Raw genomic sequence first — 26,619 nt, forward strand, 5'->3', positions numbered from 1 at the left:
GCTATTTTACGGCCATATCGTTATATCGGGAGTCTCGATATAACAATATAATTTCACTGCTCCCTTAGTATATCGTTATAACGGGGCTGCACTGTAGAAGGACTACATATAAGAGAACTCTGTAGCTTAGTCCTCGCGGTGAAAAGTCTTGTTATGGTTTTACTATCCTCTCTATTTTGAAGTCATTTTTGTTATTAATTAAGTTCCTGTCTGCAAAATAAACTTCCTGTCATAACTTTAAGTTATAAAATATTAACTTAAGGCCTTGGCACGTAAAGTGATAAATTCACACAATGTCACGATGCATTTTTTTAGTTTCTTTTTGTTAGAATCGATGAAAAATGACGAGTATTTTGCGAGGCTAACCTGTTAAATATTGTTATAAAAAATTTCAATACCATATCATGCATTCTAATAATTAGTTTGGAGCTTAAATATTTTGTTTATTATAATTTCATCCCGGATTGTGTGTGCGTAGGACGGGAGGGGAGGGGGGGGGGGAGTTGGGGTGTTCAAGAAAGCTCTCTTTTAGGGTTGGACGCACAGAAATAAAAAAGCCGTCAAACTATGTCGTCGGTCTGGATCAATGGGACAATAAATCTTTAAAGTTTTTACAGATGAAAGCATTCGAAGACAATGTATTTATTGTGATCTTCTTCTGAGGAGTTTAATCAGTCAAATTTTCCGAAGAGCATTCACGCCCTTTTAATATATAGGACTCTCCCCCGGAATTCCAACAACGATATTATATCTGTCAGGCTAGTAGGTAAATAATGGCATTATATTTCAACCACCTGTTTAACTGTGTTGCAGTTTGTCCACGGAAGATTTAAAACCTTTTCCGTCAGTTAGGTGTGCTTAGTTTTGTGAAGGAGTGCCAAAAGGAACACCCAAGGCGAAGGTAGGCGGAACATTTTATTACTAAGTATGCATTCTTGCGTTAACCAAAAGTTATTGTGTTTTATAAATAATTTGAAGTACTTAGTTGACCTTAGTTTTAAAGATATTAATTTGCACTGGAGGAAAAAACATGAAAATCTTCAAATCCTCGTTTACGGTCGATAACGTTGTCACAGGTTTATTCAAAAACAAGAAAAAAGTTTACTAGGTTTTATATTTATTAAACTGAACTTATAAAGTGGCAGGGTTAAAACAGCGCGCATGGCTCACTTTTTTTAAGAACACTCGTTACCGCTAATACAACGAGATTTCATTTCGCTTCTGACAAAACTATGGCAGAAAATATTCACATTTCGAGTGGCTGGTTTTGAGTATGTTCATCGCCCATTTTCGGCGGTAGGAATTCAATTCAACGAGAGAAGTTTATAAAGAAAAAAATAATATTGTCATAAAATTATTTATGGTATGATGCGACTTGCTTAAAATGCCGAGAGTGACAAAATAAAAATTCTGGTATGTTAATGAACTCTTGCAGCTAGAATCGAAATCATCTCGGCAGTATGCAATAAAATCGATCTTTTGTGAGAGAGCTCGGAGGGTTTCGTTGCGTAACGCGCTGCGGGGGCGACATCAAAAAACGCAAAGCAAAAAACGTAGTTCTTATTCCTGCCACTAAAATATTCTAACTATACGGAGCGGTAAAAAATCTTATGTCAAAACGTGCAAATCTTCAAAACGTCAGTAGTGCGACAAGAGTTTGAGAAAACTGTATTCGTTTTTCTTGGGTGAACAAAAGATTACAGAACGAATTTAGGCCTTGACGGATTGTGCTAGCATAATTTTTGGCATACTTGGAGCAAAAAAACATATTTTTTTAAACGAGCACTGCCACGGCATAATTAGCAAATTTTAGCACTTTTTGGAGCATAAATTTATAAAATTTAATATATATGGTGTATAAATTAAATTCAGGTAGTATGTTCTATTGACTTTGTTCTGACATGCTTAGTTACTAAGCCTCTTACAACAACAGTTTATTTGGAAAAAAAACATCATAATTTGGTGTCGTTATTGCGCGCCTCTATGTACATAATCAACGTCATTTTGTGAGCATGTTTCGGAAATCAGGAGCATAATTTGGGAATTCTAGGCATAATTTTGGCATCGAATTTGGCAAAATTTCGAGCACTGCTATTAGCATGTAATATGCCACTTTTAGAAGCACAATCCGCTAACGCCTAAAATTGCAATCATTTTTATTTCGTAAAATAAGCGAGTGAATTTATCCCGCGAATACTAAGAAAAGAACTTCAGGTTTATTTCAATTTCTCTCTCCGCAGTTTAGAAAAGAACAATTTCTACTCCTTATTTTTTCATACTTTTTTATCGGTTTCTTCGGCACACGATTCCTAATTTGCCTAAATAAACTGGAGTGCTTTTACACAAACGACACATATTTAACGGCACTGTTTAATCGGGCTACAAGTGTTTTCACCGGAACACGAATAATGAACACTTTCCCTTTATAAATCTGCAAAAAGGTGATGAAACAATACAATTTCGGCCCCGACAACACAAGATGTTTTTCGTTTCTGCTATAATGTATTTTTTCCTTAAAAACAAGTTCTTTAGACCAACTTCTATTTATTTACTCAGCAAAAATGGCTCAGCCTTTCTTTGTTATAAAATACCACTTTTAAGAACACTTAACTAAGGGTGGATTTATTTGCAACATACGCGTATAGCCGTCGCATCTGCCCGTTGGAATTTTTTATTGTTTTTAGCTCGAAAACAATACAAAATTCTAACGGGCAAATACGACGGCTATACGCGTATGTTGCAAGAAAATACGCCTTAAGTTTGAATGCAATCCTAAATTACTTTATTTTCCGGTAGCGCCTGCTTTTTCTAATAAAATTTTATCATCGCCAGAAAAGACTTCATTTTCACCCAAAACTTCAAATAAATTAAGACTTCCTGTCTCGGCAGGTGGGCAGTTGCACAAACAGATGAACGTTTGCGGTCTAGCAAGAGTTTCGGTTGGAGCATATATTTTTTTTTTACAGAAACCTAAAAACTGTAATGTATATTATAAATACTTCTTTCTTTCAAACTGGCTATAAAAAGCTCATAAGCGCAGTATGTTACATTTTGCCTCGAGGAGCCCGAAGGAGTAAAATGGATGGGATTTGCCTATCATTTTTTAAGAGTATCGAAAGAGAGGTTAAAATTTTTGACAAAGCTAAAGGTTGGACGAAAAAACGTGACTTGAATTGATTAGGCAAACTCGCCTAGATGTCACATTTTTAATGACATGGTTAAAAGAATTGCACAAGTTCATTAATAAGATAAATAGTTTCGATGTTATTTAAATTTCGATAGCCAACCACTTCTGTATGAATTCTGATTTTCAGGTGAAAGCTAAATCTTATTTCTAGAAAAATATGAGGAACTACTCAATTGAACACTGGCAGTTGTCAAAAAAATTCATTGATGTATAAAAACTGGACGAAATCCATGAAAATTGAGATCTTTCTTCGTGACAGAAGGTGTTTAACGATTTTTCTACCAACCCGCGAGACAAATATTTTGCTGTCTCAAAAATATTTTCCATAAAAATTGCTTCACTGCTGAATATTTCAAACAGAAGGGTTTGGCCTTCTGCGGCGTTTAATCAAAACCGACTTTTTCTTTAACAGCATTCATCAATCCATACGCCGTCACGAGGTGGTTTGGAACACTAACTGAATAAGAATACTAGATCTTTGTAAAATGCCTAGAATTTGGCAAAAGCAAACACCTCTGCCATCGTTAATTATGCGGAAAAGCCCAGTTTAGTCAGCCGAAGGTAAATTTCTCAAAAGGAAAAAAATGCTGAGTCCCAATTTAATCTTGATCCACATTCATTATTTTTTAAGCTGGACAAAGACGCAAAACTTTCCATTTTTGCATTAATGTTGCAAAATGTTCCTTTTACTTTACTTCTTCGTTGCGATGAAGATTGACTTAGAATTTTAGGCTTGTTTCAAAGTATTTCTTTCTAGTCAAGAACCAATATATATATATATATATATATATCACATATTCCATTGTCAGGAAGTTTCAGCCCTGAGAGCCTTTAGCAAGTGCTTTTCAATTCTGTGCACTTTTCCCTTGTTAAACTATATATTGCAAATAAGCCTTAATAAACAATATATTTTTTTGTCTCAGAGACAGAAAACAATCCAGTGAATGCTATTATTAATATTCCTTGCAAAACGAAATTAGCGGACTCGACTTAATGAACCAATTATAAATCTTTTAGCAAGGGTGAATAGTGTATTCAATTCAATATAGGTCGAAACTTCACAGATGGAAAAACCCACAAATATTTTAAGTGAACAGTTTCGTATTGTTGATAAACAACAGGTTTTCAATGCTTTTTGTTAGATTTCGTCAATAAATTTATCCAGTTCTGTTTCATCACAAAACAAGACATTTAACCTGATCGTCGAAAGAAGTGAAATTCAAAGTAAAATGACTTACGATGTTTTTGTAATTTAGACGAACAAATTCCAAACAAAAGTGAGTCGAATTAAATAAACAAAAACCACAAATGACGCATTTTTAACGCAATTTTAAATTTTACTCAACAAGCGAAGTGTACAAGTTTCGTTTTGCTTGTAAACGCAAAAAAATTAAAGGTTTTCGATTTATATTTTCGACAACCAGTTAATTTTCATCAAAACTAAAACAAACTTCTTGGACAAAACAAAGAAAATTCAAATGAAAACTTAATGTCAAATCATAAGCAAAGAGAATTTCGAGGAGAAGTCTTGCTATGAGTCACAATATTGAAAAAAAAACTTCAGTAAATGCTCAGTTTGAACAGTATAATTTTGCTCCAGAATTTAAAAACAGGAATTTTTCTTTCCGCACCAAACAGGTGTTTAATAATATATTAAAAATTATTTACTCAACAAAAAGATTCGAAACTTCGCAAATGGAAAAAACCGCAAATATTCAAATTGAACAGTTTCCTCTTGTTGATAAACAACAGGTTTTCAATGCTTTTTGGGAGATTTTGACAATTTATTAATCTAGGTTTGTTCCACGACAAAACTAACCTTTTAAAATCGATAAAAGGAAGAAGGGAAATTCTCGATCAAAGGAAAATGACATGATATTTTTGTAGTTTAGACGGCGGACTAATTCTAAACGAAAGTGACTCGAGTTAAATAACAAAAACCACAAATGACGCATTTATGATGAAATTTTAATTTTACTCAACAAGCAAAGTGCACTAATTCCGTTTTGCTTGAAAACACAAAAAATTAACGGTCCTCTTTTTTTTTAGTTTCGAGATTAACAGTTTTCTTTTTTTGTTTCGACAACCAGTTACCTGTAATTTATGTAATATAATTTTACGTCAAAACGGTAAAAAAATGTCTTGGAAAAATGAGGAAAATTCAAACGAAAACTCGTAACCAAATCGTTAGTTAAAAGAATTTCGTGAAAAAATCTTGCTCCGAGTCACAATATAAAAAAATTCGGTAAAAACAGATTTTTAACAATATAATTTTAATTTGTTCAGAACTTAAAAACAAGAATTTTTTTCCGAACCAAACCAGTGTTACGTAAACAGGTGTTTAATAATATATTAACAAATTATTTACTCAACAAAAAGATTCCAAACTTCGCAAATGGATAAAACCGCAAGTATTCAAATAGAACAGTTTCCTCTTGTTGATAAACAACAGGTTTTCAATACTTTTTGGGAGATTTTGACAATAAATTCATCTAGGTTTGTTCCACGACAAAACTAACCTTTTAAAATCGATGGAAGGAATAAGGGAAATTTTAAGTAAAATGACTTATGAATAATGTTTTTGTAGTTCAGATGGATTAATTCTATGAAATGGAACGTGACTCGAGTTAAATGAACAAAAAACCGCAAATGACACATTTATAACGGAAATTTTTTATTTTACTCAACAAGCAAAGTGCACGAATTCCGTTTTACTTGAAAACGCAATAAAAATTAACGGTCTTCCTTTCGTTAGTTCGAGATAAACAGTTTTTTTTATGTTTCGACAACAAGTAAATTTATGTAATATATTTTTCCATCAAAACTAAAACAAACTTCTTGAACAAAACAAAGAAAATTCAAACGAAAACTTATTACCAAATCGTTAGTAAAAAGAATTTTGTGGAAAAATCTTGCTCCGAGTCACAATATATAAAATTTCGGTAAAAACAGATTTTTAACAATATAATTTTGTTCAGAACTTAAAAACAAGAATTTTTTTCCGCACCAAACCAGTTTTTACGAAAACAGGTGTTTAATAATATATTAAAAATTATTTACTCAACAAAAGATTCCAAACTTCGCAAATGGAAAAAACCGCAAATATTTAAATTGAACTGTTTCCACTTGTTGACAAACAACAGGTTTTCAATACTTTTTGGGAGATTTTGACAATTAATTAATCTAGGTTTGTTCCACGACAAAACTAACCTTTTAAAAACGATGAAAGGAAGAAGGGAAATTCAAAATAAAATGGCATTATATTTTTTGTAGTTTAGACGGACAAATTCTAAACGAAAGTGACTCCAGTTCATTTGTAAATGAACAAAAACCACAAATGACGCATTTATAATGAAATTTTAATTTTACTTACCAAGCAAAGTGCACGTATTGCGTTTTGCTTGAAAAGGCAAAAAAAATTAACGGTCTTCCTTTTTTTAGTTTCGAGATAAACGTTTTTTTTTGTTTCGACAACAAGTAAATTTATGCCATAATTTTCCATCAAAACTAAAACAAACTTCTTGGACAAAACGAAGAAAATTCAAACGAAAACTTATTACCAAATCGTTAGTAAAAAGAATTTTGTGGAAAAATCTTGCTCCGAGACACAATATATAAAATTTCGGTAAAAACAGATTTTTAACAATATAATTTTGTTCAGAACTTAAAAACAAGAATTTTTTTCCGAACCAAACCAGTGTTTACGTAAACAGGTGTTTAATAATATATTGAAAATTATTTACTCAACAAAAAGATTCCAAACTTCGCAAATGGAAAAACCGCAAATATTCAAATAGAACAGTTTCCTCTTGTTGATAAACAACAGGTTTTCAACCGCTTTTGACTGAGGGGATTTCGACCATTAAATCATCTAGGTTTGTTCCACGACAGAACTAACCTTTTAAAATCGATAAAAGGAAGAAGGGAATTGGAAAATAAAATGATTTTATGGTGTTTATGGAGTTTAGACGGACTAATTCTAAACTAAATTGACTCGAGTTAAATGAACAAAAACCACAAATGACGCATTGACAATGAAATTTTAATTTTACTTACCAAGCAAAGTGCACGTATTCCGTTTTGCTTGAAAAGGCAAAAAAAAAATTAACGGTCTTCCTTTTTTTAGTTTCGAGATAAACGGTTTTCTTCTTTTGTTTCGACAACCAGTTAATTTATGTCATAATTTTCCATCAAAACTAAAACAAACTTCTTAAACAAAACGAAGAAAATTTAAACGAAAACTTATTACCAAATAGTTAGCAAATAGAATTTCGTGGAAAAATCCTGCCCCGAGTCACAATATGTAAAAGTTCGGTTAAAACAGATTTTGAACAATAGAATTTAGCTCCAGAACTTAAAAACAGGATTTTTTTTCCTTTCCACACCAAACCATTGTTTACGTAAAAAGGTGTTTTATTATTAACATTTGTTGACTCAGAAAAAAGGTTCTTGGCCTCTTTTTGGGATAAAATTTAACTTTAGGGTCACTCAACTAAGTTTCCTTCTTTTGAGTAAAGTTTTTTTCATTGGAGAAATTAGTCATGAGAGAATGACTTTCTTTTAGATCTAGCTAGCCAGCTAGCAGAAATAGTTAATTTAAGGCTTGCGGTCTAGAGTTTCAAAGAGAGCTTCGGTCAGAACATTTTGCTTTCGACGAAACCTAACATTGAATTAAAGCAACCGGTCAATATTTTTTGTTTTTGAATTTTATACCCCCATTTAAAAAGACGAAAGACGGAATAATTCAGAACAGTGCTCAATTATTAATTATGTATAACGAGGTTAATGGACTGAAAAGTAAGAACACGTTTTTCTTCGAATGGGAAACTCTCTTTATTCGTAAGCAACAAGACGTTTAGCCTGCGTTGCAAACGAACAAAACCGCGGGGTTTTTTTTTCCTCCGCAACGAAGCAACAAGATGTTCTGCATTTACGATTTTCATTGCTTTTTTGTGAACGAATTGAAACACAACGTTTTCATTTGAGGTTCAAATGACCGGGTTTCATGGCATGCAATATTTCAGAACATTTGCATAGGTCGTGGTTGTTGAAATCATAGGCGGCGGAGCAGGGGGGGTGGACCCCCCCCCCCAAAAAAAAAATGGGGGGGGGGGCCCCCCCCCTTTTTTGTGCCGAAAATTGCGGGCGCGGCGTAATTTTTTTTTTTTTTTTGTTTTAATTTTTTTTTTTTTTTTTTTTTTGAATTTTTTTTTTTAAAAAAAGAAAAAAAAAAAAGAACGTTTTCCCCCCACCAACAAAGAATTTTTTGGGCAGAAAAAAAAAAAAAAAAAAAAGAAAAAAAAAAAAAAAAAAATTCTCTCAAAATAAAAACCCCTGGGGACTCACCCCCCCCCCCCCCCCCCCCCCTCCCCAAACCCCCCCCCCCCCCCATATTTAACTTGTTTACGAAGGAAACGTCTTTAAATACTGGTATTCCACTAATATACAAGAAACAATTAAAATCGGATTCGGTAACGGATGTGAAGAACCTCTTCAATGGTTTTTGTTCTGTAAGAGTGTCTTAAAAGGGTTTCTATAATTTACAGCTAATGAAAAACTGAAGATAAGATTAACTGTGTAAACGTGTCTTGAGTTAATTACACAAACTCACAGGTGACACTATTTTTATCTTTTTTTTTTTATTAAAAAAATATAATTTAATAAATTAAAAAATAGGGGGCCCCCCCCACATCTAATCCGGATAAAGATCGAGAAACTGTTCGGAAGCTTTTCGAAAACGCTATTCAAAGTAGATTTATTTGAAAACATCGGCTTTGCCTTTTCGTGTGGACGGAAAACATTTTGAAAAGGGAACTTTTCGAAAACGCTCTTCAAAGTGGGTATTTGGAAAGCGCATTTTAAATGTATCCGTTTTGGACCAAAATAGATTCGTTTTCAATTTTATCCGGACTAGCGTAGACATGCAGAAAATATTTTATACAGCGTTTTTAAATTTCCCCGTTTTCCAACGAATTTATCCGGATTAATGTGGACGGGGCGTGAGTTCAGCCGTAATTATTTAAATTTCGATAACCAACTACTTTGTATGAATTATTTTCGGGTGGAAGCTTGTAAACCTTTTAACAAGCTAAACAGTGTTTTCAATTCAAATATATGTCGAAACTTCACAAATGGAAAAAAACACAAATATTTAAATGGGAACAGTTTATATATTGATAAACAACAGGTTTTACATTGAAAATACTGGAACCAGTATTGCGATCGGTATACAGGACATTTATGAAGTGAAACTGTTTTTTAAGCCGATCTGTTTATTACAACCTAAATTTTCGGTGACTTCACTGTTCACCTTCATCAGAGTTCAGCAAAAGTTCGTATGTGCTCGCGCTACCAATCCGTGCGCTTCTTACGGTTTTAATAAGCGCGAGGGAACGCTTTCCCAGTCGTTTACAGCGTTGCTGTCCAAAGTGGAGTGCCACGACTCCAAGAAAAGCCTCTTGTTGTAATTGCTAAATATGCCACGCTCGAGGATCTAGGCGTCTTTCGGATGGATGTTGTGTTGCTGAACTCTGATGAAGGCGAACCGCGTCAATCAAGCGGAAAAAAATCTAGACAAATGTATGAAAAATTAAAAACGTAACTGAACGCTTTCTAGCCCAAATACATCCTCCAAACTCGGCGAATAAAAACTTTTACCAAGCATCCTAACTTCACAATTCATAAGTTGTCCAGAATCCCATTTTTATTGAAGATATTTGTCGTCAGATTTCCATACAAACACTGTAATTTCTACCCGCTTTGCCTACTCGTCAAGATGGCGTCGAAGACCGTGATAAGGTCTATCAAATTCAGTATACGCGAGCGTGCACAAATCCAATAGTGCACACTGACAGCGTGAGCAAATCGCTTCGCCAGAATTTTCTTTTTACTTGCGCGAGTTTTTGGCGCGGGATTAGATCAACATTTCCACTAGTCCAGTCCCTGGACTCTCTCTTCGCGCGCCTGGGTTCAGCCCTTATAAAACGCGCGCGGAAGAGAGAGTTCAGGGACTGGACTACATTTCCACCGGAACTGGCGCGTTTTCAGGCTCAAACAGGGAAACTCCATGTTTTAAATCGAACTAGTGAAAAGGACAGACTTCAAAAAATTTTTATACAACACTCACAAATCATTTTTACTCCGTCTTGCTTGCAGGGATTCTTTTGCCAAGGAGTTCAAAATGGCGTTTGCAAAAGTGGCCCTTTGCATGGCGGGTGTGCTTGTCATGTTCAGAATGTTTTGCTACGTGGCTACAGAGCAATACAGCAAAAAAGGTCGCGAAGATTCTCAGCTGGGAATGATGCTGGAGCGACATATCTTCAAACGTATCACAGGCCCAGTAATGAACTATATCTGCCTTTTGGAGTGCGAAGCTGACATCAGATGCCAAAGCTTCAATTACGTCATTTCCGATGAGTCGTGCGAATTGAACGATCGCACCAAGGAGGCGAGGCCAGAGGATTATGTCCCAAACTCGGACAGATTTTACTTTGGACGATACCGGGGCAGAGGTAGCTAATTAACCGGGTGGGGGTCTGGTGCCCCCCCCCCCCCCTGTGTTTTTTTTTTTTTTTTTTCTCCTTTTTATTTCTCTGTAGAGGGGGAGGGGGAGGGGGGAGGGGATATTTTTTTTTTTTTTTCACAATATCTTTTCTTTTTAAAGAAAAAAAATAAAAAAAAATTTTTTTTTAAAAAAAAAAAAAAATTTTGGCTTTTTAAAAAAAACATTTATCAAGTTCCCTTCTTATCCTATTAAGAAATTTATCTTTCTCGTTAATATGAATCACTAAATTTTATTTGTGTTACAGCAATACCGTATTTACTCGAATTAGCGCCGCGGCGCTTATTAAATTTTTCGCGCCTCAAGTGCGGCGCTTATTCGAGAGCGGCGCTTATTGAGGGCGGCGCTTATTTAAAATTTGGACCCACAAAGAATCTAATCTTTTACAGTAATTGAAAATAATGTCTTTTGATTGTCAGTATTCGTCTCTTGCTCAAGAGAGAAGTGGTGCTAGCTGTACTAGCAAAGTTCGGGGACCTTCACAACATTTACAGAATTACATATTCTAAGAACTTCTGATAAACTTATGGGCAAGGCGTAAAACAATCACTTTGAACTGCAAAACATCGTTTGAGCAAAGAAATGTCCAATTTTTTTAAGAGTTGTTTGTAGCCGGATCTTGGTGTAGGATTCAGGATCAGGCAGTAGACCGGCGCTAATAAACAAACTTTCCCAAATGCAGGGCTGATCAGAAACAGCTAGGGACTGATGTTATAAATTTATTTAGGCCCAATATTTCGGTTGAACAAAACCAACCTTCATCACTTAGCATGTATTTATTTGTATGCCCACTGATGAAGGTTGGTTTTGTTCAACAAACGAAATACCGTAAAATTCCGGTTATAAGCCCTTCCCCGTTTATAAGCATTGCCCCCCGGTTATAGGCCCATCTACTTGGAAACAAAAAAATACATCCGATTATAAGCCCCCCCGGATATAAGCCCCCCTCTACTGGATGACATTACTGAACATGGCCAAATGTTGCTTTATTATGCGTTTTTAACTTAAAAACGTATTTCGATCAACACTCCCGTGGCTCTTTTCGAAACATTTTCATTCCGCTTATAAGCCCTCCCGGATATAAGCCCCTCCGTTTATAAGCCCACCCAAAACCCCTTACGAAGTTGTATAAGCCCAGGGCTTATAACCGGAATTCTACGGTATTGGGCCAAAATAAATTTATAACATCAGTCTCCAGCTGAAAACTTTGATCAGCCCTGCATTTAAAGACTTTAAAGTTTGTGTATTCTAAGAATGCTGGATAGACAACTAATGGGTGATCTCGCGGTAAAACAATCACTTTGAACTGCAAAACATCGCTTTTGATGAAAAGAAATGTCCAAGTTTGTTTAAGAGTTGCTTTCCAGTTGTAGTGCTGCTTTATAATACACATGCAAAAATTTCTGCATGCTCATTGGCTGAGAGGACGTCAATCTTGAAATTTGATTGCAGAAAAGTTGAAATTGATTGACAGGAAAGTCCGAAAGCGCGGCAAAACAAAATGGCGGCCGCTGTTGCAGCGTTTGGAGGGAGAAAAAGCATCTCGATTTCGATCGATTCAAGCAAAGTTTGGCCGATTAAACCAAAACTATAAGTATATAAACCAAATTTCTAGCAACTGGACGTTTGTGCAACACAAGAGAGGCTTCACAAAACTACTGAAAGCTACCAATAGAGGATTTTCTTATGCGACAGCTAAAGAAGACAAAGAAGGAAGATTATACAAGCCTGAATTGAAGACGCACATTTTAGCCATACCTGTATTTGAAGAGCATAAAAGCACCTGATAATGCATGACAGATAGCCTCAGAATTCCATGGCAGTATCTGGATTTACAAAGCCCGAAAACTCCGTAATGTTTGAACAACGAATCGGAAATGATGGTTAGCGACCAAACATGTCTTGTTTGTCAGTCTAATCCATTTGCAGTGAAATTTTTGTACGGTGTATCATTAATTTGGTTAGCCTTTGAAAAAATTACTTGTGCTGATTTTAATACCCCAAATTTCACTCAAAACCTTGTGATTACCTATACTAACGGTCAAGGTCTTTGGAAATTCTCGGGTGGTTCTCGGAGACCTTCGGAAGTTGTCAGTAAATTCTCGGGTGATTCTCGGAAACCTTCGGAGGTCTTCGCGTCCTCTTCGGAAGTCGTTGGTAAACTTCAAGTCAGCTTCGGAAATTTTGTAAGTCTTTTAGTAAACTTTAGAATCTTTGTAGGTTGAAGTATAAACTTCGGGAATCTTTCAAGTAAATCAGTGAGAATGCGGTAATTATTTTCTCTTTCAGTCCCCCTTGGTTCTATTCCTGAGCTTCCCGCAGAATCATGTCATGAAATCAAGGGAAGTGAAGGAGGACAGGCAGTCAGTGGTCAATACTGGTTTGATTCTATTGTACCTGAGAAGGTTGTACTTGTGGACTGCGACATGGAGACTGGAGGTATGTGAAATTACATCAGTGCCTAGATGTTAGAGTTAATTAGCTATGTTGAGGGAGGGATTTCTCCAAGAGCAGGAATAATAAGCCTACAAAAAACAACAGGATTATTACGATTGGGCAAGATTAAAACGGATTGCGAACAAAGACGTTGACTTGAAGAATATCTAATGTCACCCTTGTTTAATAAAGTCTGACTGACTAACTGGCTGATCTGACTGACTGACTGATCTGACTGACTAACTGACTGGCTGGCTGGCTGACTGACTGACTGGTTGACTGAGTGAGTGAGTGACTGACTGACTATCTGACTGACTGACTGACTCACTGACTGACTGGCTGACTAACGTAACTGTAACAGTAAATCTTGACTGTGCCTGACACTGCCGGGAGGTACTGGTCTGACTGACACTAGTGTATAGCAACTATGCTAACTGGCTGTCTGACTGACTGACTGACTGACTGACTGCTGACTGACTGACTGGCTGGCTGGATGGCTGACTGATCTGACTGACTGACTGACTGATCTGACTGACTAACTAACTGACTGTCTGACTGACTGACTGACTGACTGACTGACTTACTAACTGGGTGATCTGACTGGCTGACTGATTCTGACTGACTGATCTAACTGACTAACTGACTGACTGGCTGGCTGACTGACTGATCTGGCTGACTGACTGACTAACTGACTGACTTACTGACTATCTGACTGACTAACTGGGTGACTGACTGATTGACTGACTGACTGACTGACTGACAAACTGACTGACTGACAGACTGACCGACCGCACTGCCGCCGCGACTGACTGACTATTCCCACGACAAAATGACATATAAAGTATAAGATTTCTAGACCAGGTGTGCTCTTATCCGATTGTTCCTTTTAAAATACCAAACAATTACAAATCCATTTTTTCGCTGTCGTTTCTTCAGACGTGGACGAATGTAGCTCTTCAACCCCTGTGTGTGACGTCACTGCCACGTGTGAGAATACTATTGGTTCTTATCGCTGCTTATGCCCCAAAGCTGGATTTGCCGAAGATGGAAACGGTTGCAGTGGTGAGTGAGTAAGATCACTCTTCGTCCACTGTGCAAAATATATCTGTAAAGTTCCAAAAGTAGGGATTATGTTTTTCACAGTTGTTAGCAAAACACGGGACAGTCGGGGGAAAAGTGCGAGTTGATGACAAAACCCACCTCCAGGACACGACTGAGCCCGTGGTGTTACTCCCAGAAGTTGCTAAGCAACATGACATATTTGTTGGTGGGATTGCTTTTGGAGACTACTCATGAGCGCTCGTACTAGTTCAGGTGGGAGGGGTAATGGCCACCAGTTTTGGCAAATCTTCGTTGAAGCACTCGAAGAATTTCTGAATTATTTTATCCAATCAAAAACTAGCGCAAGCACTCACAAGTACTCCGAAAGCAATCGTGCGTACAAATATGTCATGCTGCTTAGAAATTTCTGGGACAAAAAATTGCAAAATTGGATAGAAACTTTCAAGGGGGTGTGGGCTTTTAAAGAGGGGGTTTAATTGGTGGGAGGGGGGGGGGGCTTAAAAGAGCATTTACAGTTAGTGGTCTACAGGTTATCTGTTTTGTTTTTTCCAAACTCTGAGTCATGAGTTGTTTTTCCACAGATATCGATGAATGTGAGGAAGGTTCACATGATTGTGACGTCAATGCCTATTGTAGCAATACCGTAGGATCCTACACATGCGCGTGCAAGGAAAAATATTACGGAGACGGCAAAAACTGTCACGATGATCGTAAGCTTTACATCTACCTTATTATAAAAAAAAATAACGCTTGTGTAAATTAAGGTATTAAAATTAACGGGACTTAAATTAACGCGAATCGAAGGTAAATTACTTCCCAATAAAGGACATTAACGCGAAAGAGGGGGTAACATTTCAAAATGAAGGAAATTGGCACGACGTACACAAAAAACACTTGTTTAAACAACAGGACCAAGTTTATTTGAACACTAGGCGTATAATCCGAGACGGAAACAATGTACGTGATACTAAACCCAAACGTATGGGTTACGTGAAGGAATCTGACCGCTTGCGGCCGGAGGGAAACAAAGAAAAAAAGAACTGATCGCAGGTTATAGCTTAACTAATGGTTCCATTTTACACAGCTGTCAATTATCTTAGCGGACATCTCAAGTTTTCTTTTTACGCGTACTAAACACACGTCCTTGGGTTGTGATTGGTTAATTTCAATCCATTTTGTTAATTTATTTATTTTAATGCCTCGCATAAAAACAAGACCTTTCTGGTGGGTCATTTAAATTGTAACGCTTTCTGGCCTAAAAAGGCAAAACCCGAAAGAACAACCACGCAACGTGCTATAACAACCGGGAAGTACTGGGTACCATGTCTAAAAATAACTTTAGAGGGATTACCTTTGGAATAAGGCCTGTATGGAGGATTCACTCTCTTGCCCTTATTACCCTCTCTCGATAACACATAACTTTCCGCGGAGAATGCAAAGACTAAAACATGGTAGTCATCGAAGTGGGATAATTCTGGGGCTGTCCCCCCTGTCAACGCGCGAGAACATCCACGCAACGCGCTATAACAATCGTGGAAGTACTGGGTACCATGTCTCAAAATATCTTTAGAGGGATTGCCTTTGGAACAAGGCCTGTGTGGAGGATTCACTCTCTTACCCTTTATTCTCTCTTGCTAACACGTAACTGAACTTGTGCCTTTTAATTTTTTTTTTAACTTTTAGTACTTTTTCTCACTTTATCCAGGGGGACTTGGTCCATCTGTTATTCTTGGCAGCCTCGACTACAAAAACTACACGGAGAAGCTGCTGTCTTATTTAGAACCAGTCCTCCTTAGAGCAAACAGTAGTAGGTTTGTGCGGTGTTGGCATGCCAAGACAGACGGCTCGGCTGCATCTACATTTCACACCAACTGCGATAGACAGGGACCCACAGTGACGATTATCAAATATGGTGACTTTGTATTTGGTGGATATACCGACGTGTCTTGGCAAGGTAAGGATCTATCGGATAGTTTTTTCTGGGCCCCATCTGAAAATGTAAAACTACAGTAACTGTAGTTGTTTATTGTTGTTGATATTGCTCCTGCTCCTGCTTATGTTGTTGTCGATTAAAAAGAGCGTGATTGTGGTACAATTTCTTTTGATATGCCTTACCTTTTAACCATGCAGTATTTTTTCATTCATATTTCTTCATTACAATAAAAAAAGTATAATCACAGCCCAAACCTCGCTTTGGCATAACAAACACTGGTTTTCCGCAAATTGACACGTCACGTTTACAATCTAGTTTACAATCACGTGTTACGTTTTTATCATCTTCTTGAATACGTTTTGTTGTTCAGTTACTATTAATACGGTTTTTTTATTTGTTTTTGTTTTTATCAAGGTTTTTATGTTTGAAACTTTTGTTTTCATTTTAGGTTACAGTTACTCCTATGCCAGTAAAGCTTTCATCTTCTCTCTTTACAATGCCAAAGGATATAATCCTGTTAAGCTGACTCAGTATCAAAATCAGCAAAACGCCATGTATAGCTATACAAATTATGGACCCACTTTTGGTGGTGGACATGACATCTACATATCGGACAACGCTTTGAGCAACCAAAACTCTTATACTGAATGCGGATACACATACTCAGTCCCGTCGGGATATTCAGCTGGTGACTACTGCAATTTTTTTACTGGAGGCAGACATTTTACTCCCACTAACATTGAAGTATTCTACGAAATAGGTAATTAAATGGTACCACAAACATCTTTAATAAATATTACAGGGAAACCTCAGTTAACTTCAGTTAATTTGCTTTTTAGTATTATTGGTTTTCAATTGAAATTTGCAATAATGTATTCTTAGTGAAAACGAGATTGCCATGGCAACTGTTTCGGACTTGGCATGGGCTGAGAGTCCGAGATGCCCAGGGAGGGGGGGGGGGGAGTACTCCAGCTTGTAAATGACGGGAATGATCGAAGGATTTTTTGGGTTTGAAATTTTCGATTCTGGGATTTTTTTGGGGTTGGAAAATGTGGCAAGTATTTTTTTGGGTGACTTGATTTAAATAGGGGATTTTTTGGTTATTTTAAAAAACGAACTAAAGTGCCTTGGCGTATTTATGGTATGATGAAAAAACAAACACGAGCGTTCAATTTTTTAACGCTTTTTTGTGTTATATTATTGCCCCTCCTGGCAATTTAGGGGTAATTTGACAAGGGATTTTTTGGGGGGTTATTTTTGGTCCAGGGATTTTTTTGGGTAATGTTGGAAGACTTAGGGATTTTTTTGGGTCATGAGTTTTGCCTCCATTCGATCATCCCCGTCATTTACAAGCCGGAGTACCCCCTGGGCCGAGATGAAGCCACAAGATGCGGACATCTGAGAAATGAAGAACGTTTCTTTTTGCACTTGAACGTAGTCAAACTATAATGGAAGAAGATGGTCAAGATGGAACCATCTTGGCTGCTCGGGGTCCCCCTCTGTGCTCCCGCAAGCGAAAAAATTTTTCCGATGCTACTTGAAAAAGCTTTTCGTCGTAAATTTTCGCTATGAAACTATTTTCCGAAACAACACAAAGATTTTTTGTCTGTTTCTAGCGAAAGAAAGTCCAATAACAAAGAAATAGGGTTTGTAAAGAATGAGAACAAACAAATTTATTAACTACAAATGTTAATGAGTTTCGTGAATTTTATTTGCCGCAAAAAACGGCTAATAGCAAAATTAAAATGCAAAGCGACTTCAAGACATGATATTAGTTTTGTTTGGCGGAAAAGGGAGAGACTGAAGTCTTTGTCGAATAAGGGTGGGTCGAACATTTAATTAATATGTAGAAAAGTTCAAGCTTTTCCCCTGAAGTGGAAAGTCTCGAACGCTATTAACAATCACAATTTCAGCTCGTGTCTCGGCAGGTTTGCACCACTAAAGCACCAGAAGCGAGCAAATACTCTGTAAAACGTCAGATAATCAAAAGCTGGCGGCCAGATGGAATAGACATTCTTGCTTCAAGGCTTCACACTCAATGTTGATTCAAAAATTTAAGCAATTTCAATATCCTTTTGGGGGTTAAAACTAGGTTAATTTCGCTGTTGTTGCATCGTTTACTTTTACTTTGTCTCGATTCATTCAAGAATTTGACAGTCACTCATTAAACTTTTAAACCAATGGAATAAATTTCAGTACACAAAAAAAAGTCATAATAATATAATAAATCCTTTATTGACCAAGCTTGTTTGGTCAAGATGGCAGGCTATTGGCCTCGTTCTTTTTTTGCGTGTTTATGGACCGAGACGAGAAAGTACTTGGCCAATATCCTGCCATCTTGACCTCTCGCTTGGTCAAAAACCCATATATATTTCAACATTGAATTTTTTTGGCCGAATGATGTGTCAGATGTCGAACTGTCCTTCTGAAAGCAGACATGAACTGGAAATATCATAAAGATTGAAATACAAGCCAATTAAAATACAAGTTGAAATACAAGTTCACAGAAAAGAGAATGAATGAATGAATGAATGAATGAATGAATGAATGAATGAATAAATGAATGAATGAATGAATGTTTATTTCCCATGAAGTCAATTAAGTACATTAGAATGTATATCAATATTATAACTTGGGAGGAAGACTAAAGAAACCCTCACGGGCTTTTACAAAGTAGTCTCCCTTTAGTAACAACTATTAGAAAAAAAAAAAAAAATACATTCAATTTATATCAGTCAGGTAGTACAATAATACATGTACAATAATAATATCACTCTAATTAAGTAATTTCTATTTTCTTATTTTACTGAGCTGTCACTGCTAAAGATAAAATATACTGTTTCAGTTTCTTTTTAAATATTATTAAAGACGCTGAGTGTTTGATGAACAAAGGTATTCTATTCCAAAAGTCAATTATTTTGTTTCTTGTTGAATATTTTCCGTAATTTGTTCTGTTATAAGTTTTATGAAGTTGCTTTGAGTTTCTAGTATTATATTCATGAACTTGCGCATTTTCTAAACAGAAGTCACTAAAATAGAATGGAAGTACTTTACTGTTAAGACTGAAACTGAAGGAGCCGATTAAGAAATCATTAATTTGGTATATATTTAAAAGATTCAGCTGAGTAAAGAGCAGAAGTGATGGCGCTGTGTATGATGAAAAAGTCATAATTCTCAATACTTTCTTTTGTAATTTAAACAGCTTGTTAAGCCTAGTGGGGTAGTTATTAGCCCAGACAATATTTCCATAATGAAGATATGGGTAAATCAAACTATTGTATAACATTTTCAAATGGGTTTGGTGTACGTAAAAACGAATTCTACAAAGCAAACCTGTAGTTCTTATAATCTTTTTGGAGATATAATCAATGTGGTTCTTCCACGTTAGATGTTGATCAATTATAATTCCTAGAAATTTGCTTTCTTCAACTCTCTGCAATTCATTTCCGCTTAATCTAAGATTCATTTGTCTAATCAACTGTTTTTTGTGTGATCTAAAAATAATATAATTTGATTTTTTAATATTTAGAGTCAGTTGATTCAGTGTTAACCATTCCTGGACTCGAGCTAACTCTGCATTTACTGCAGATTCAAGTTCTTGTATATTTTTTCCTGAGCAAAAGAGATTAGTGTCATCTGCAAACAAAATTGTCGACAAATGATCTGTTGAATTATTTAGGTCATTTATATAGATTAAAAATAGTAACGGACCAAGAATAGATCCCTGTGGAACTCCACAAGTAACTGCTTGTTCAGATGATCTTGTCTGATTATATTTGACAATTTGTTTTCTGTTAGAAAGGTAATCCTTTATCCATGCATAACAATTTCCACGTATACCATAAAAATAAAGTTTCTTTAAAAGAATATCGTGATTTACAGTGTCAAATGCCTTTGATAAGTCAAGAAATATCCCAACTGTGAATTCATTGTTTTCAATGGCTTTCGTTATTTTATCCACAAGTTCTATTACGGCATATGTAGTTGAGCTGTTATCTCGAAATCCATATTGACAATCAGTTAATATTTTATTTTTACGAATATAATCAGTTAATCTTTTATACATTAGCTTTTTAAGGATTTTAGAAAAACACGGAAGGACAGAAATTGGTCTATAATTTGAATAAACATTTTTTTCAGATGATTTGTATACAGGTGTTACTAATGCTACCTTCAAATCATCTGGGATTTTTCCAGTTTCAAATGTTAAATTAAAAATATGCGACAATGGCATTGATATATAATGGGCCACATTTAATAACTTTGCTATTAATTTCGTCAACGCCGCAACTAGACTTGCATACCAGTTTGCCTATTACTTTGTTTATCTCCTCGCTGGTCGTATTATATAAAAACATAGAGTCATTATAACTTCCTTTTCGAAATTTATAGAATTCATCATTATTGCAATTAAATTTCTTTGCAAGATTTGGTCCAACATTAACAAAAAAATCATTGAAATCATTTGCAATTAATTTTGGATCAATGACTTCTTCATTGTCATCATTTAAAAAAGATCTCGGTAGATGGGTATTAGATTTATTTTTACCAAGTAATTCATTGATAGTATTCCAAGTTAATTTTATGTCGTTTTTACTTTGATCTAGTTTTTTACTGTAATAGCTCTTTTTAGCTATTCTTATCAGATGGTTAAATTTATTGCGGTAAAGTTTGTACTTTCGTTCATTTTGTTCACTTGGATCTTTTATAAAGTTTTTATAAAGTGTTTCTTTTGTTTTAGATGATTTCTTTAATCCTCTAGAAATCCATAGGTTATGAGGTCTTTTAGTGTTTTTAGATCGGTACTTTCTCATTGGAAACGACTGATTGTATAGCTCAAAAAACTCTTTTATGAATGCTGCATACGACTCAGTCGGGTCCATCTTTGATAGCGTTGATTGCCAATCGCAACTTTGCAGTTTATAAGAGAAAGATTCTAGAGATTTTTTTGTAATTTTCCGAGCTGAGTAGTCATTAGCTTTAGGTGATTTTGGATACCTTTGTAATTCATGCCCTGTTATAGTGAAAATGGGAAGGTGATCGGATATATCATTAAATAAAATACCGTTTAAATGCTCTGTCTTACTTAAATTGTTTGTAAAGATGTTATCAATTAATGTCGCTGTAGATTTAGTTATACGAGTGGGTTTATAAATAAGTGGCGTGTAACCTGATGAACAAAACTGGTTAAAAAATACATTTGAAAAATTACAGCAATTATATTTTAGCAGATCAATATTAAAGTCACCCATGATATAGCATGGCTTATCCCGTTTATCTAATTTAGTCAAAATGGTTTTAAGGTCATTTTCAAATTCAATAAATCTATTGTTTGGTGGCCGGTAGATGGTGCCTATAATTATATTTTTACATCTTTCATTTATTATTTCAATAAATAAACACTCAGTGTCACTGGCATAATGTCTTCAGGAACTAAATCTTTCCTAAGTTTTATTACTATATTATCCCTGGTGAAAATACAGATTCCTCCTCCTTTTTTATTTTTTCTGGACAATTTGGTTGATTTGTATCCTGGGATTTCAAAATTATCACTTTCATCATCATTAAGCCATGTTTCAGTGAGAGCTATTACAGAAAATTTATGGGTTAACGAGTTTAAGTAATTTTTAAGTACATCAAACTTATTCCTTATACTTCTTATATTCAAATGCAGGAAAGATAAATTGTCACTACTCAGACGTTTAGATCGGGTTAGATCGATAAACTCATCCGAGGAGTAGAAATTTGATATTGGATTTGGTGGCATAGCTACATCATGAGAATCGTTATTGAATAGAATTTTGTCATTATGCAAGAAAGCCTCACGCTGGTATGGTTTAAAAACGAGATTTTGTAAATTATTCCGCTCGAGTAAATCATTTTTGGTCATTTCAATATTAATTTGTAAGCAGTCATCTTCGACACAACTGAAAGGCAAGCAGATGTCTAGACATTGATAACAAGTGAAATTGTGATCATGACTAATACACCACATGAGTACCACGAGTAACATACGGGTAACATACGAGTAACACACGGAAAACGAGTACCACGAGTAACATACGGGTAACATACGAGTAACACACGGAACATACGGTTACATACGGGTACATACAGGTAACATACGAGTAACATACGGATACATACGAGTAACATACGGATACAGGAGCTAGTAATGGGCTCCTGACGGATACATGCATGCCAGTTCCTATTTCATTTCATTTTATTTTATTTTTCATTTTTATTTTATGCAACACGAGTAAACAAAACAAAACATACGGGCAATTACGGGTACATACAGGTAACATATGAGTATAATAATCGAATAATAATCGAAAAATCAATCATTGGTCATTAGATGTAACGTGTTTCTCCATCGCTCTCCCCTCCAAAAAAGATTGCGTGACAAGACCAAAGGACAAGGAACAAAAAAATAAATAAATAAATAAATAAATAAAATAAAGTGAAATGAAATAGGAACTGGTATGCACCCGTATGTGTCCTTATGTTACTCGTATGCTACGGGTAAGATCGTATGGAAGTGAATTCAAGAAGTTGAGCTATTGACCTTATAACATTTCAAATTCTTGATACGTCTTCAATGCGTTTTGTCCTTTGGGCTCGTCAAGCAACCTTGTTGACGGGAAGGGGGGTGGGGGAGCATACTGATAAAAATGAAAAATAAAACAAAATAAAGGGAAATGAAAAAGGAACTGGTATACACACGTATGTATTGGTATGTTACTCGTATGCATCTGTATGTTACTCGTATGTATCCGTATGTTACTCGCATGTATCCGTATGTTACTTGTATGTTACCTGTATGTACCCGTATGTGCCGGTATGTTTCGTGTGTTACTCGTATGTTACCCGTATGTTGCTCGTAGTACTCGTGTGGTGTATTAGTCATGATCGTGAAATTGTTATCAGTGCCAGACAGATTATCTAGCCGCAGACAATGCCGGTTTAAGTGATAATGGTTCGAACAGATGTTGCATGTTAGCGACCTTTGAGCTTCAGTTATTTCATAATCACAAGAATTACAATTTTGCAACCCATCTTCGCCTAGCATATAGAGCTAAAAGGTGAATTAAAATAAATGTTAATCAAATCAATTTTATACAATCCTATATTTATAACTATTGATATTGCGGTAATTATTAGGCACATTAGGCTTAACTTATCTCGTGATTGTTCTAACCCATAGGGTTTCCATTCTGCTCGCCGAGTGGTCCTCTGTAGCCCTGTCCGTTGATGAAAAGTTTGTCTTTAATCAATTTTACAGCATTTCCATCCTCTTTGGCTTTCTTTAGTATAGGGTAGAGCTTTTTTCTTGTTTCTGCAATCTCTTTCGGAAATTGATCGGCAATCCCTATCTTTGTTCCTTTAAGTAAATGGGCGGATCGGTGAATATATTCTTTATCTCGGTAGCGAAGGAATTTCGCAACAATTGGTCTCGGTTTTTCGTCGTCGCGCTTTGCACCAAGCCTGTGAGCCCTTTCAATTTCTATCTCGTTGTTCTCGTCGACTCTCATCTTGTTTGCAAGAAGATCTTTTAGAGTGGCGAAGGGATCCTCTTTCTCAACCTCGGGCAGATTATAGAAAACGAGGTTGCTTCTCATCGAGTGAGCCCTGATGTCAATAATCTCCTAGTTTAATTGTGAGTTTAGAGCTTCAATCCTGGTGACCTTCTCCTTCAGCGACGTTATGGTTTCATTTTGCACCTTTTGACTCTGTTTGAGCTCGTCAGCTGTTTCGTTAACAAAAGTATAGGACTGTTTCAAGTCTCTGATGTCTTGGTCAACACGTGCCAGATGCCTTTCAATGTTGTCTAGTTTGTCCAATTTACTGTTCATTTGTGCTACCAGCTCGTATAATTTTTTCAGATCCGATTCCATCTCACCATCAACTTTGACCAGCTTTTTACTGGGCTTAACTGGGGTACTTGTTACCGAATTATTTAAATCTTTAGCAGAGCGCTTATTCCTTGCCGACATACCTGATACCTGATACCTGTAGTCAACTATATGACTACACAGCTGCAGGACCCAGATTAATGAAAATTAAGTTCAGGGAAATTAACGCTTCACTTAATTAATGTCACAGAAATTAACGCTGACAAAAATTAGCGCCACTTGATTAACGTAAATTTTAAAAATTGCGTTTATTTCATGGAGCATTTATTTCCTATAATAAGGTAGTTTATATTGATTTATTTAGTTCCGGCTTGGTAGGAATCAAGCAAGGCTTGTGGATAGGTCGGTCATGGACTGATGCAGGTCTTTTTATCTAGAGGGGGGCTTTTAGCAAAGACAGGTGGTGGGGGGGGGGGGGGGGGGAACTAAAAGAGACGGGGGCTTAACAGATCTTACTGAGCTTTCACCGTATGTGGTCTACAACAGGGCTGTGCTCTAAGAGTGCCTGGGTGCCTCAGGCGACTAACTTTTGTCTTTGGGCGACCAGATAATCTTATTTCTTTCATATAAGCTTTATGCTGGGCAACCTAGATCTCATAGTTTGAAACCTTTGGGCTCCTTGTAATTTTTCTTAGAGTACAGCCTTGTACAAGTAAAGTTATCTGTTTTATTTTTTTCAAACTCTGAGTCATGAGTTGTTTTTCCACAGATATCGACGAATGTGCTGAGGGTACACATGGTTGTGACGTCAATGCCTATTGTAACAACACTGTAGGATCATACACATGCACCTGCAAGGAAAAATATTTCGGAGACGGCAAAAACTGTACAAGTCATCGTAAGTCTTTTACTTATAATAAATGCAGTGATGGTAGTAATACCCTTTTTTAAAAAATGCAAACACTAATTACATAGCGAATTACCGCCTGGGCTGAAATTCCCCATGTAATCAGGCCCTAAAGTTTTGAACTCAACTATAACGGTTGCATTCTACACAGGTTTCTTTCAAAGGGGTTAAAAAGGTCACGTCTGTGGGCTGTGATTAGTTAATTTTGATCCAATTTATTTGTTTTTTCTTTATAGTGTCCGCTGGTTGTCATCTTAATTATGAATGAACGCAGTGTAAAAGCGCAATCTAGGTTTTTGAGCATCATAGTTAGCATGATTTAATCAACAAACAAAAACCCGCCTGCTCTAACATTGCAATCTAATCTTGACCAATCTAGGTTAACCGTTTTTTTTTTTGTGCGAACGCGGGACAAACAACTTCTTCGGTTCTCTTTTAACTTTTAGTTTTTCCCTCTCAGGGGGACTCGGTGCATCCGTTATTCTTGGCAACCTCGACCACAAAAATTACTCGGAAAAGCTGCTGTCTTATTTAGACCCAGTCCTCCTTAGTTCAGACCGTAGTGGGTTTGTGCGGTGTTGGCATGCCAAAACAGACGGCTGGGCTTCGTCGACATTCCACACTAACTGTGATGGAATGGGACCCACAGTGACGATTATCAAATCTGGTGACTACGTATTTGGTGGATATACCGACGTGTCCTGGCATGGTAAGAATCTAATATCTATCCGATTGACCTCTGTCTATCAGATTATTTTTTCTGGGCCTTATCTGAAAGTGTGAAGACCACAGTAAAAGTATTTATTTATTTATTGTTGTTAATATTGCTCCTGCTTCTGTTGTTGTTGATTAAAAAGAGCGTTTTGTGTAACAACAACAACCCCCGGCCGCCATTTTTTGCACGCTTTCCCACTTTGCTGTCAATCTACTTCCTGCAGTCAATTCCAACCTTTTCAATCTTTAATCTTCTTTCGTATTTCTTCATCACAACGAAAAAGGATAATCCTATGGCCCAATTAAATGCCGTTTTGGCATTTTTAAACACTGGAGTTTTTCGCAAATTGACGCATCACATTTACAATCCTATATTTTTCTCTGCGTATGATGGGCTCATTTTTGTAAAAGCATGCGTTATGTTTTTACCATCTTCTCGAGTACTTAGCTTTTTGTTGTTGTTGCAGTTTTTCTTTCAAGAGTAGATCTAGTTTACTATACGGTTTATTTTTGTTTTCATTAAGGTGTTCAGGTTGTTTGAAATCTTTTGTTTTCATTTTAGGTTGCAGTTACTCCTACGCCAGTAAAGCTTTCCTTTTCTCGCTTTACAACGCCAAAGGATATAATCCTGTTAAGCTCACTCAGTCTCAAAATCAGCGAAACGCTATCTACAGCTGTTCGAGTTACGGACCCACTTTTGGTGCTGGTAATGGGCATGACATGTACATTTCGAACGACGCTATCAACAACCAAGCATCTCATACCAAATGTGGCTCTACATACTCGGTCCCCTCAGGTTATTCAGCTGGTGACTGCGGGTTTTTCACTGGAGCATTATATTTCACTCCAACTGACATTGAAGTATTCTATGAAATAGGTAATTAAATGGTAGCACAAACATCTTTACCGGCCCTATGCCCACTTAGGGCTTTGGCCATAAAGAAGACAAACATCTTTAGTAAA

The 26,619-nt window shown here is 36.2% G+C and overlaps 1 protein-coding gene across 1 annotated transcript in view; it reads left to right on the plus strand.

Moving 5' to 3' along the window:
• The first annotated feature begins 777 nt into the window (after positions 1-777).
• Positions 778-26,619, plus strand: part of LOC144631135 (uncharacterized) — a 30,982-nt gene continuing 5,140 nt past the window's right edge. The window contains exons 1-10 of the mRNA XM_078489526.1: positions 778-901; positions 10,343-10,698; positions 13,038-13,187; positions 14,121-14,246; positions 14,828-14,956; positions 15,952-16,200; positions 16,628-16,939; positions 24,805-24,927; positions 25,403-25,651; positions 26,219-26,533. Coding sequence (XP_078345652.1) covers positions 10,368-10,698; positions 13,038-13,187; positions 14,121-14,246; positions 14,828-14,956; positions 15,952-16,200; positions 16,628-16,939; positions 24,805-24,927; positions 25,403-25,651; positions 26,219-26,533 — 1,984 coding nt within the window. The 5' untranslated portion in view covers positions 778-901; positions 10,343-10,367. The remainder of the gene's footprint in view (positions 902-10,342; positions 10,699-13,037; positions 13,188-14,120; positions 14,247-14,827; positions 14,957-15,951; positions 16,201-16,627; positions 16,940-24,804; positions 24,928-25,402; positions 25,652-26,218; positions 26,534-26,619) is intronic.

Source organism: Oculina patagonica, chromosome 11 (genome assembly GCF_052425735.1).
Source record: "Oculina patagonica isolate OP01 chromosome 11, crgOcupat, whole genome shotgun sequence".
NCBI lineage: Eukaryota > Metazoa > Cnidaria > Anthozoa > Scleractinia > Oculinidae > Oculina > Oculina patagonica.